This window comes from Astatotilapia calliptera, chromosome 5 (genome assembly GCF_964374335.1).
Source record: "Astatotilapia calliptera chromosome 5, fAstCal68.1, whole genome shotgun sequence".
Taxonomy (NCBI): domain Eukaryota; kingdom Metazoa; phylum Chordata; class Actinopteri; order Cichliformes; family Cichlidae; genus Astatotilapia; species Astatotilapia calliptera.
In genome coordinates this window covers 10,573,937-10,587,500 of record NC_137426.1, presented here as the reverse complement: position 1 = coordinate 10,587,500, position 13,564 = coordinate 10,573,937, and the positions used below count along the sequence as shown (strand labels likewise).

General features: G+C 39.6%; 1 protein-coding gene across 2 annotated transcripts in view; it reads right to left on the bottom strand.

Annotated features, from left to right (window-relative positions):
• Positions 1 to 12,197, bottom strand: part of atrip (ATR interacting protein) — a 22,646-nt gene extending 10,449 nt beyond the window's left edge. Inside the window, exons 1-12 of one of the 2 annotated variants that reach the window (XM_026167174.2) lie at positions 11,881 to 12,197; positions 11,181 to 11,521; positions 7,120 to 7,202; positions 6,567 to 6,737; positions 6,366 to 6,478; positions 5,282 to 5,406; positions 5,063 to 5,149; positions 4,166 to 4,271; positions 3,526 to 3,687; positions 1,899 to 2,166; positions 1,056 to 1,109; positions 764 to 930 (exon numbers count right to left, since the gene is read on the bottom strand). In XM_026167174.2, coding sequence (XP_026022959.1) covers positions 764 to 930; positions 1,056 to 1,109; positions 1,899 to 2,166; positions 3,526 to 3,687; positions 4,166 to 4,271; positions 5,063 to 5,149; positions 5,282 to 5,406; positions 6,366 to 6,478; positions 6,567 to 6,737; positions 7,120 to 7,202; positions 11,181 to 11,520 — 1,676 coding nt within the window. In that variant the 5' untranslated portion in view covers position 11,521; positions 11,881 to 12,197. Of the gene's footprint in view, positions 1 to 763; positions 931 to 1,055; positions 1,110 to 1,898; positions 2,167 to 3,525; positions 3,688 to 4,165; positions 4,272 to 5,062; positions 5,153 to 5,281; positions 5,407 to 6,365; positions 6,479 to 6,566; positions 6,738 to 7,119; positions 7,203 to 11,180; positions 11,522 to 11,880 lie in introns of both variants that reach the window. The other variant, XM_026167172.2, reaches the window with a different exon arrangement.
• Positions 12,198 to 13,564: the final 1,367 nt, after the last annotated feature.

Below are 13,564 nucleotides of genomic sequence, written 5' to 3'. Positions count from 1 at the left end.
TGTTGTGATTTCAGACTTGGTATGAAATGATAAAAGGAAAATGAAATTCCTGACACCATCTGGAGTTTTCCAGTTTAAAAGCTGGCCCCTGTGCAGAATAACTGTGGGATGAGTTTCACCATTTTCCAGAAACGTCTACAACTGATGGTAATGAAGTTTATATTTACATTTCATCACATTTCTACTTTTAGTAAGATGACCGCATTGACCATGAATCACCGCAGGTAGTTTACACTAAGATGTTACGCAAGTACTGTGAGCTAGTGGAAATTCAAACAACCCTATCACTCATCACTCCTCTGCCTGCAGCAGTATTCCACGCAACTGCAGCTGTATCATATTCATGTGTATGTATAATCCTGCAGACTTTGCACAATATATAGAAGCATTATCAAGCATTATCAAGCATTAAAATGGAGTTTCTGGTCACTTTCTCTCTTCTTTGCAGTACTGACAAACTTGAGAAACATAAACATAGTTTTTTCTTTGTTTCTTTTTCTCTTTATGTTTTCTTCAAAATCATGAAGAAGTCCTCTAAAAGACAAAAGCAACCATCATGGGATCTGCGCATGTCTATACCAAGTAAGTAACAGGCGAAGTTTCACTTCCACATTACTTTTTAATATTATATTATTTAATGAATTGCTTACATTCTTATTCACAAAGTCTTTTGGTTTCCATATTGCTAAACTATACTAAACAAATGTGTTGCCACAGAATAAGATCTCTTAACCATCAGATTTCAATTAAAAATTTTGTGTACCTGTCAACATGTTTGTCTGGCGTTCTCTCAATTAAGACACACAGAGTCTTCATGGCATTGAGGGAAATTGCCTCAATCTGTGGGCTGCTTCCACCGGGCCACGGATCACACAACCGCAGCAGTGACTGTAACAAAGTGTTCTGAGAGCAGAGGTCCACTCCATCCGCCTAAAACAAGAGCGAAGATGAAATTACATCATATAAATCTTATTCTCTGTTCTGGTCAAGACAATGAGGGAACGTTAATAATGTTTAATATAGCACAACAAAGTGAATAGTAATTCCCTCAGTACCTTACGGTCGATGGCTCTGCTCTGACTCTCCTTTGACAATACAGCCTCCACCACCTGAGGACCACGTAAAATGTCATTACTGCACAACTGAACAGCATTACAATTCATTTGGATAACACTTTACTGATAAAGGTGTGCTATGTTTTTTTTAAAGTCTGAAAAATATTGCAGCAGTCGTCTGAAACTTTATTATTTTTCTGGTATTGTTCTGTTATGCACATAATGTCACAATAATGCATCTAGTTCATGCTCATATTAAACAAGGACAAAGTTTCAAATTAAAATGTCAGCGTATGTAGATGTAACCCCTGTGACCCCAAAGTTCAGGCTTCAGACAGCTCTAAATACTCAGGTTCTGGAGCTTTTTTCTACTCTTTTTTTCTCATATTGTTGGATTCATGTAAAATAATACAGATGTTTTCTTTATATTATTGTAGGGTATTTACCTTACAATATAAAGTGCCTCGAGGCAACTGTTGTTGCGATTTGGCGCTATATAAATAAAACTGAACTGATTTGAGTATGATGTCAATAAGGCCAATAACAAGATCACTAATTATCCATGCCATTGCCAAAGGGCAAAAGGCAGGGTACCTAATGGTAACTAATTAATAAGCTGTTAATTAGTGAGTGCTAAACTCAGATTAATTTTTCAACCAAAAAAATATCCAATGAAGCCAAGGCTGTTTTAGACTAATAAAGAGTATTTAGAAATCTGAACCATGCAACGCTACTATTGTGAAAAACAATATGGAACTCCCGACATTCACCATGCAGTTTGCAATTTGTATATTTGAGCCACCATTACACATTGTTACTATACTGTTGTTCTTGTGTCATCACCTCATCACTGTGGACAAGCAGGAGACAAAGGAGCCTCAGAGCAGCTAGGCCAATGTCCTCCACTTTAAACCCACATAAACGAGCCTCCTCCAGTCTTCGCAGCCCAGCAGAAGCTGCAGCAGTGCGGCCTGCTGGAAGTGTATTGGCAGCTGAAGAGTCTAAACCACTGCTGCTAGCGGAGGAGGAGCGGAGCGAGTCCAGAGACTGGCATAGCTGAGACAGGTGAAGGTCCAACAGAGAGAGGAGGAGAACACCTCCAGGACACGACCTATTTACATACACAATTTTTATTTTATTTTTTTAGATTTTTCTATCCAAATCGTTTAACCTACAACCAGTGGGTTATTTTCCATGAAGATATTTTTCTCGTTCTGACTTAAACCATTCATCCTTAAAAAATGAATCTGCCCTGTATTCGCCTTTCTCAATAGCCATCTAATGACTGATATGTCTATCAGCAAGGCAGTAGCTGTCATGCTGTTTTCACTCCTTTAGCTGCCGTTGTTTTTAAAGAGTTTGTCTCCATAATTCTGTGTTAAAGAGGAGAGTACATGCAGGAAGAACAAAGCCAGAAATTAATCAGGTTTAATGATAAAATTTTCTTTCCAGTCATCTGTTTCAGACTGGAAAGTTAGGAAAATTTATTCCAGCCATCCTCTTCCACTTATCTTTATGAGGGGGGCTGGAGTCTATCCCAGCTGTCACAGGGCGAGTGGTGGGGTACACCCTGATCAGATCACCTGTCTATCGCAGGGCTAACACATAGAGACAGACAACCATTCACACTCACATTTACACCTATGGGCAATTTAGAATCACCAATTAACCCAACCACACTAAGTGCAAGTCTTCGGACTGTGGCAGGAAGCCGGAGTACCCAGGGAGAAACCACGCAAACACGGGGAAAACATGCAAACTCCACTTCTGTGAAAATGATTTTTTTTTTATTATTATACTGGTGCTTTAAAACCAATTATAAAAACAACATAACACTCCATATAAATATATGGCCCTTGTAGCAATGCCCACAAAGTTTCTCACCAATGACAAAATAAGTTAACATAACCACCAGGACTAAAATGCTAAATATTTAGCTGGCCTACAACTCTATGTAGCTTTTAAAAAATTGTTAGTAGTTAATAAAAATGTATTTTTACACCGAGAAGTTAAAAGGTTAGCAATGTAAATGGACAATTACACTGCAGAAGTGATATGCCTCAACTCACTGACTTTGGAAGCTGCCATTTACTGATTCTGCATTTTATATAGATTCCATAAAATATTTTAAAGCAATAATGAATAAAAGTATCAGGTATTTCACCACATATCTTGAAAAAAAACCTATCAAATTTGATTTAAAACAAATGAAACACTCTTTTGATGTGCTCAAAAAAATATCAAAGTAATCTATATACAGAGATCCTTCAGAGCCAAGGACAGAATTCATGTACGATATGGGGAGAATTTTCAGCATATTACATTAGACCATTTAATCTGCTTTTACACTGTTTATCCACAAGAGGACTCTGCTGTCTATAGATCAGAAAGTGTATGCTGTTCTTCTGCACTTTGCAAAGAGAGACTTTTTATTGTTTCAACTGAACGGCATCAGGGTCAGTCATCCTACCTGTTTTTGCTGCTGGCTGCAGATGCCGGTTGGCTCTGACTCAGCATGTTGAGTCCAGTTACAGCCAGACTCTGGACAGGATTAAGAGCAGCTCTGGGAGCTCCAGCTCCACTGACACCAGCTGCAGCATCAGAGTTGAGCAGAAAACCTGCTGACAGCCGACTGAACACATAAACAACACACAACATCAGCACATCAGTTAGTCTTACAACTTCATTTAGGTTTGAGAAGTATGACTAGTGATACAATCAATGCTACGGCTGTTTTTGAAACACTATTAGGGTAAAGTCAATGCTATAAAGTTTTGTATATTGTATGAAAAAGTTCTGTTTTTGAGGACTTGGCAACAGCATGTGATGACTGATTATCCAAATTTGAAGTCTGGTAGCTTGTTGAAGTCAGTTTCAACAAACAACAACATCAACAACAAAAGAAACCCACAATATGTTTGTTCCTAAAGTTGGATAAATTAATTTATTGATATACTTCATTTAAGCTGTTATTACATAAAATTTATTCTATCATCACAAATGTTAAACCTTTCTTTCTACTTTGCCAGTAACTATTACAGCACTGCTTTATACATATTACACTACATGTTACTGCTCAGGCTGTCAAGATTAAAGTGCAAGGTGTTTACCTGGATGTCAGGTGAATGTCAGTCAGACTCATACTCAGCAAATGAGAGAGCCCGAGGCTACTGGGAGAAAGAGGCTGCTGCAGCAATAGCCCCAGCAGGATGCCACCTGGTTGGAGGATGACACAGAATAACAGACACAGATTTTAATCAGATTAATACTCACTCATGTGATTGTTGGGGTTTTCTCTTATCTTTGTATTATTGTAAGGTAAAGCACCTTGAGGCAACCCTTGTTGTGATTTGGCGCAATATAGATAAAAGAAAATATAACTGAACATATACCAATAAACGTTTACATCGGTTCCTTTACAGATTCTGATAGTTGACGGCAGCTGATAACAGTCTGCATATGTGGTGGAACATTTATTGAAGCTGTTACTGTTTCTGACCCATTCCGTGTATATTCTGATGACCCTACATCAAGTGAGCATCAGAAAACAAATAGCTGGCAGAATGCTGCATAGATGATGGTGAACCTCACAGAAATGAAGGAACCGTTAGGAGGGTACAGAAATTTATACCTTCCACAGTACAAGAAAAATCGCATGGTAATGAGGTCCCAGATGCAGAGTCACTTTTGTGTATTATGTCATGCTTTATGAAATAAAACAACCTACATGTAACCTATTTCAAATTCTGATACATACATGAGCTGGATCACAATCAGGCAGACATTGTGTAGCCTGACTGTAGCATAAGGGTGTACAGGCTATTTTCTGACAGACTGTGTGTGGGAAACAGAACTAGCTACAAACAACTCAACTGTGTAAGGTCAGGAAGGTTTAATATTTCTTTCAGCTGTTCAGTAAAATCTCTAAAAATCCTAAAATTTCCTGGTAGCTTTAAAATATGAAATCTTTCAGGAACCCTTTGAAGGCACACTGCAGGGGGATTGACCTCTGTGCTGCAGATGAGACGGTCTGACAGACAGGAAGGGGTCTGGTCGAGACACATCACTAGATTTGCTGCTGGATGCTCCTCTCTCTGCTGCAACATATACATAGATATAGACAGGCAGAGTTTAACCACGAGCAGATAATTTTTGTCTTTGTAAATATATTGCTCCTACTACTGCCCCTATATTTTTCATGACATCAGCGTTGTCATACAACCCACCATCTCTCCGTGCCTTCACTGGTGTCACTCTGGATGATACCTGGGCTCCAAACATCTCCTTGGTGATGAAACCATTTCCTATTGGAGAGGATGAGCTGCTGCTTCCATGATTCAGGATTTTAGGACTGTGGGGAGAAAGAAAAAAAAAAAACAACAACCCAGTAATAATTGTGACCTCTAACTCTTCTGGCTGTATTAGAACTTGACTGAAGAGTGGAATTGACTCAGTTATCTGGACTCTACATGATAAAATGTGGCATTAAAACATTCAAAGCTATTATCTATCACGTTTTCCAGTTTTCCTGTCATATACAGTATACATTCTTACAACGGCAGCTTCCCGTTTTTTGTAGTCAAAGTTGTAAATAATGAAGTCTGAGTATGTATAAGTAATCCCTATGAGTTAAAAGCTGAGGATGACATTCCTGGTTCAGCAAGGCTTAAATCTGTTCTAGGAAGCACCCTGGACCCAGTGCAGGTGGTGGGAGACAGAATGACTCTGGCCAAAATAACATCTCTGATGGACAGAGTCTCCCACCCCATGCATGTAAATGTTGCTGAACTGTAGAGCTCCTTCAGTGACAGACTGCTGAATCCTAGATGCGTGAAGGAGTGTTTCTGCAGGTCCTTTCTCCCTGCAGCTGTCAGACTGTACAACCAAAACTGCTCCCAACAAACATAGATGTTTACATCAGCGCTGTAATTTGCACTAATCAACATAACTACTACTGTTACAACTTGCACATTACATACACACTATGTGTGTGTGTGTGTGTGTGTGTGTGTGTGTGTGTTTCTGTTCTGTTCTGTCCTGTTTGTATATGTGCTTTTATTCTGCTGCTGTTACAACCAGATTTCCCCTTGTGGGACAAGTAAAGGATTATTCTAAGGCATATTTATTCATGTTAAACTCTCCCTTTAAAGTAAAATAGTAAAAGCAGAAAGCTGACCGCAATAAACAGAATTTTGCAAAATGTTTACAAAAATAAAACAGTAAAAGATTAAAAATGTTAAGACAATCTAAACCCCTAAGTAACAAAGTATTTGATTATCAGCTCTGCTGATAATGTTGAGGATGGCTGACCTGTTCCTAGGCAGCGGAGAGGCTGTTTTGTTTTTGTCTGAAGTGTGCAGTTTGGTCTTCATCTCATTGATCTCTGCTTCTTTAAACTGCAGTTCAGACTGCAGAGACTGAACCTGTGCACAGAAAACATGCCAGTGTCACATTATTCCAAAGGATCATAACCACCATATGCTCTATGCTTATGTGTTTTTAGTGCCTCACCTTCCTGTTAAGCTCCTTTTCCCTTTCACTATACTCTTTCTGTCTCTGAGTGTCCAGTAGGGTCTGATTCTGTCTCTGAGCCTCCTTCTCCTGTTGAGCTGCTTTTAGAGAGTCCCTCAAGACCCGGATCTCCCCGCTCTTCAACACAATCTCCTCTTCCACCTCCTTCAGCTAATAACATACACAAAACACAATAACTTATCTAAATAAACAAAAAAAATGCAGAAATCCTGCTTTGTAAGACATTTGCTACTGATGAAAATAGATACATACATCTAACGTTCTAGTACAGATATCCAAATTTGAACCAAGGCTTTATTATATACTTCCATGTTATGGAGAGAAACTAGAAATGGCATAGAGTCTCAGGTTTGTTAAGGAGTATAGACATTATAAAGTTAAAATACTATAATAATTTTCACAAAATATTAAAGCTACGTGAGAGGACAAAAATGAAGGAAGGAAAATTTGCAGCCTCCACTTTCTTAAAAAAGAAATCAGGACCTTTTGGATGTTGTACTTTTGGACAGTCTCCATTTTAAAAGAGCCTCACCTTCCTCTTCAGCTCTGCATGCTGAGCCTCCAGGAGACCGTAGGAGTCCTCTCTGTCTGACCCAAACTGCTGCTGCCTGTTACCTGAACAGCAACAGCTTTATCAATGTGTTCAGTACAAAAATCGACTGTATTAATACTTTGATAATGATTTTTGCATTTGCATGTTAAAGGACTTTACAAAAACTTTTCAAATACAAACGATTAGCTACACACTAATTTTTTCAAAGGTCTTTTTCAAAATGTAAGGAAACACATGAGAAGATATTTTGTTTTCTTATCCTCCTGTTTACAAGCAAAGATCGATGATTTTACTCAATTTGAGCTCTTGATTGGATTAATTAGCAGGTCCATATCAAATGTTTTATTTACAACTTTTAGCCATTCATCTGTTTTTGATGGTTCTCCTGACTCCTTCACAAACATCACATTTTGTCATCTATTGTTATATCATCTTGTCTATCTATACACACGACTGTACTTGTGAATCCTGTCTCTGAAAGGACAAAACACCATAAACTGTGCCCACGTTTCAAATGCCCACTGGCTTTTGGTTACATAGAGGAGCAGATTCTGTCCCAGATGAAGGTCCAAAACACTTTTCTTAACGTGATAAAGAAAAAATAACAGGAACAGATGAGATGGAATTCACACCTTTTCAATTCTGGACTGGGAAGATAAAATTGCATGTGGTTTATTGTGTTAAATAACTGTTGTTAAAAAGAATACTACCCTCACAGGAACTGTGTAGACATAAGCATAATTCTTTTTTGAACACTGACAGTGATTTATTCAGTCTCCATCTCGTATATTAAATTAGTTTTTATGATATTTCAAGAAATACTACAACAGGTTAGGGGTTGTTTTTTTTTAGAAGGAAGACACTGAAAAGGTACTTTAATGTGCTGCTTGCATGAATATCAAAAAATAATTGAATTTGCTTCAGCTATTCCTAAAGGCAGCTCCCTGAGTTTTAGATAAAAGAATGAAATATGACATTTAACACATGTAGGACGGTTATTACACTGGTTTCCACGTAATTTTAGAACAGATTTTAAAATCTGAATGCTTGCTCTTAAAGATCCTGCAAATCTTCATCTTCATGAACTATGAACCAGCTCCACCACTTGGGTTATTTTCCAGGTGTCTTCTACTACTACTACTGAAGACATAACCTTTATGCTACTGCAATAACCTACAAAATCCTAATAATGGTGTGCCACCATTATCAGTATGTGTTTAGCAGTGCCTTTCAGAAATCCAGGTACTTATCAATTAATTTCATTTTGCTTATTGCTCTACTTTTACTTTGGGAGTTTTATCATATTTCCAAGGCTACCATGATTTATATTTATTATTTCTACTTGTTTTGCTTAACTTATTATTTTTTTCATCTAATGCTTTTTTTATTGCCTTGTTGTTGAGTGCAATTTGTAAAGATTTTATTTATTCACCTGCTCAAGCCCATCTATGAACTAACCAAAATTGTATCAAATTACATTTTCCATATAGTTTTGTGGCTGCAAAACTGTAATATGGACTTTTTTATGCAGCTCATTTTGCTTCTACAATGAAAGTGCTACTTTTTTTTTTTCAGAGAGCTACATAAATAGTTTTTCTTGCTTGCAATTTTCAATGGTAGACTAGAAAGACAGAAATCAATCTATTCAATGATTAATGCACACGATGAAAAGGAATTAAGCATACTGGAATGTACAGTGGGGCAAAAAAGTATTTAGTCAGCCACCGATTGTGCAAGTTCCCCCACCTAAAATGATGACAGCGGTCAGTAATTTGCACCAGAGGTACACTTCAACTGTGAGAGACAGAATGTGAAAAAAAAATCCATGAATCCACATGGTAGGATTTGTAAAGAATTTATTCGTAAATCAGGGTGGAAAATAAGTATTTGGTCAATAACAAAAATACAACTCAATACTTTGTAACATAACCTTTGTTGGCAATAACAGAGGTCAAACGTTTACTATAGGTCTTTACCAGGTTTGCACACACAGTAGCTGGTATTTTGGCCCATTCCTCCATGCAGATCTTCTTGAGAGCAGTGATGTTTTGGGGCTGTCGCCGAGCAACACGGACTTTCAACTCCCGCCACAGATTTTCTATGGGGTTGAGGTCTGGAGACTGGCTAGGCCACTCCAGGACTTTCAAATCCTTCTTACAGAGCCACTCCTTTGTTGCCCGGGCGGTGTGTTTTGGATCATTGTCATGTTGGAAGACCCAGCCTCGTTTCATCTTCAAAGTTTTCACTGATGGAAGGAGGTTTTGGCTCAAAATCTCACGATACATGGCCCCATTCATTCTGTCCTTAACACGGATCAGTCGTCCTGTCCCCTTGGCAGAAAAACAGCCCCATAGCATGATGTTTCCACCCCCATGCTTCACAGTAGGTATGGTGTTCTTGGGATGCAACTCAGTATTCTTCTTCCTCCAAACACGACGAGTTGAGTTTATACCAAAAAGTTCTACTTTGGTTTCATCTGACCACATGACATTCTCCCAATCCTCTGCTGTATCATCCATGTGCTCTCTGGCAAACTTCAGACGGGCCTGGACATGCACTGGCTTCAGCAGCGGAACACGTCTGGCACTGCAGGATTTGATTCCCTGCCGTTGTAGTGTGTTACTGATGGTGACCTTTGTTACTTTGGTCCCAGCTCTCTGCAGGTCATTCACCAGGTCCCCCCGTGTGGTTCTGGGATCTTTGCTCACCGTTCTCATGATCATTTTGACCCCACGGGATGAGATCTTGCGTGGAGCCCCAGATCGAGGGAGATTATCAGTGGTCTTGTATGTCTTCCATTTTCTGATGATTGCTCCCACAGTTGATTTTTTCACACCAAGCTGCTTGCCTATTGTAGATTCATTCTTCCCAGTCTGGTGCAGGTCTACAATACTTTTCCTGGTGTCCTTCGAAAGCTCTTTGGTCTTGGCCATGGCGGAGTTTGGAGTCTGACTGTTTGAGGCTGTGGACAGGTGTCTTTTATACAGATGATGAGTTCAAACAGGTGCCATTCATACAGGTAACGAGTGGGGGACAGAAAAGCTTCTTACAGAAGATGTTACAGGTCTGTGAGAGCCAGAGATTTTCCTTGTTTGAGGTGACCAAATACTTATTTTCCACCCTAATTTACGAATAAATTCTTTACAAATCCTACCATGTGAATTCATGGATTTTTTTTTCACATTCTGTCTCTCACAGTTGAAGTGTACCTCTGGTGCAAATTACTGAGCTCTGTCATCATTTTAAGTGGGGGAACTTGCACAATCGGTGGCTGACTAAATACTTTTTTGCCCCACTGTAATTGCCGGTGGAATTAACATTCCACAGCATATTTAAATGTTTAATAATTCTTCTTCTCCTCTTTGCTGCTTCCTTTAGAGTTTACCCTAACAGATAACTTGCTTCCATCTCAAACCATCTTTAGCATCCTCCTCTTTTACACCAGCCCTCTGCCCATCCTCCTTCACTATATCCACAAAACTTCTCTGTGGTCTCTCTCATTTCCCCTGCCTGGAAGACCCATCTTCAACATCCTTTGTCCAATATATCCACACTTCCTCCTCTGCACACATCCAAACCTTGTTAACCTTGCCTCTCTAACTTTGTCTCCAAACAACTCCACCTGAGCTGCACCTCTGATTTACTCATTTCCAACCTTGTCTATTTTTGTCACTCCCAATGAAAACCTCAACATCTTCCACTGACACCTCTAGCATCTCCTGTCTATTTATCGGTTTCCAAACCCTGCCATCTTGTAAACCTTCTATTTCACTCCCGTTCTGTTCCTTCTGTTACAAATCACATCTGAAACTCATGTCCGCTCACTCCACCTTTCCTGCACTCTCTACTTCACCTCTCTTGTGCACCTTCATTGTTTTGAATGACTGACACGAGTTATTTAAAATCACCCACCTTCACCTTTCCACCTGTCTTCCTTTAATTTACACACATAATGCTCTGGTGTTTAATTTAAGGGCATATTTTTACATAAATAATGTTAATAATAGTGTAGATTAAAAAAATACAAAATAAATACTCACCCAATGGTTCTCTACTTGGTATCCCCGCATTCTCTCTGTGGCTACTGTTTAAAGAAAATGCATTTTCTCTGCTATGATTAGATGTGGTTTTGTTCACAGGTTTGTTCTGCCCAAAGGAGGATGGCCAGGATGACCCGCGGGCTGGCTGAGTCGTTTTGGATCCTGTCCCTGGCTCTACACCTTCCGAAGCCGACGTGATGGCTTGCGAGGCGATATCATCGATTTCATCTAAGACTTCCTGGGTGAATTCTTCATCATCTCCAAAAGGGTCATCAAAAGCCACTGCTGTCACTACATCCTTGTTAAGGCCACGGAGACGCTTTGTTGGGGGACAGTTCATGCTGCATGGGGGGAACATATCATTAGCATTTGTGAGTAATTCTCATGCATGCATATTCACAAACACTAGACTGTGTGGGTCTCTTAGGAATAACTAGTATAACTGAAGATAACTATTTTAATTAAACCCGTACTTTGCGATTAAAACTGATTCGTTTAATCGCTTCAAGACTAGCCCTGAAATAACTTAGGTACAGCATCAGCTAATAACTTAAGCAAAGTCACGTTCAGGAATTGAAAAAAAACTCAGGCTAATGTGACTGAAGCAAAAAGAAAAAAAAAACCCAAAACGCATGTTTCTTATTTTAGCTTAACTACATGCATGAACACGTACAAGTTTCTTCTGACTTTATTGCGTTACCTTGCCTCTGGCTTCTCTGGCTGTCGCTGCTGCCAGCTAAGCTAGCAAAAACTAGTCGTGATTTCCAATGGGAAGTTAGCCTGCTAAGCTACAAAACCTCATTCAGTCAAAACAATATTTGGATTTATTGATTAAAAAGACATAGAGAGTGTCTTAAATAGAACTCCTTTACACGGCGCCCATGAATTAAACTGTGAAATGCTGTATAATATGGTACAACAACACCAAACTAAAGTTGACAAGACAGAAGTGTGTCGTTCATCCCGCTCCGGTGTGCTTGATAACGTGACCAATCATAGTACTGCTTTCGCTGTTCGGCCAATCATTGACACCGAATTCCTAAACTGGGTCTTTTACAGGTACCCGTTTGAGACAAACTATACTAAACGCGCAAATTGGTATCCTTAAAGGAGTAGCTACGCATAATAGTTACTGATCTTGTTAAGGGTGAACTCATGACTGAAGCTTTCCTTAGAACACTGTTTGGAAATAAGGGAAATACCTTTAGCCCAGAATGTTTTTTCTTCGCCCACGTGTGTGTGTGTGTGTGTGTGTGTGTATGTGTGTGCGTGCGCGTCTGAATTGGGGCAGGGGCAGAGACTATTTGGGCTATTTCTTACGTGTAGTAACTTCTTGAAGTGTCTGGTGGTTGCATGGCAACCACATAGTGATTAAAAAAATCCGTTATCCTGTGTCCAATATCACTGCCTTATTCACCCTTCTCTACATAACATTAAACCAATATTCTTCATCCCCAGTGGAAATTAACATGGGTGTAGTAAGAAAATGAAATTTAATTCATTAAACTGTGCCCTTGTAACACCCACCACGTTGGCGTGTATAATCTGACATCAGCTGCCAGTTTTGTATCCACATCCTATGAATCCCTACATGTACGCTCTCTTCATATAGAAGCTTCTTGTGGCTTCTCAGCAACAGCAAGTGTGCTTTCCATTTTTAGACACAGACAGGTTTGCGTGTCGCAGCTGAGGCTCTACTGTGTGTGCGTGTATGTCTAACACTGACACATGCTCACTCTACCGCTGCCTCTCTTTCTTTTTCCGCCTCCGTACTTCAGTACAGAAATGGCAGAGCTCAACGACAGGCATCCAGATGCACCCTTCAGCCTTATGAGCAGCAGCACCATGACACGCACACACGCGCGCGCGCACACACGCGCAATCATCACCAACATCTGCACTAGCACAGTGATGCCAGTAACACCAGCATTCAGCACCACTGCAGGTCTCATCTGCACAGATTATTCTCTTCACGTTTTAAAAAGACAATTGAGTAAATTAAGAAAGCAACATAAATACACTCTCTCACACACAAACACATATATTTGGCAGGGAAGCTGGTTACCATAACAACCAAACAGTCAAAGCTCAGAGTGAATCAGATGAAATGAAGCCCACATACAGTACATGTACATGTGACTGCAGAGCAGAAGAGTAACCCTGTGTGTTTTCTTTCCTCTTTTACAAGATCCTCTCAAAATCCAGGTGTTTGTTCTGCTCACCTTATGGTGGTGTGTATATACATTCCTTGCAATGCACCCACCACATCTAAGGTATGAGTACCATCTTCCAAGAGTGAGACAATGCAATGCATTTAATTAAGCATTAAGTAAGGTAAACCCACCTTATTCACTGTCATGCCTGTCAGGTTTTCTGTTCTGCAC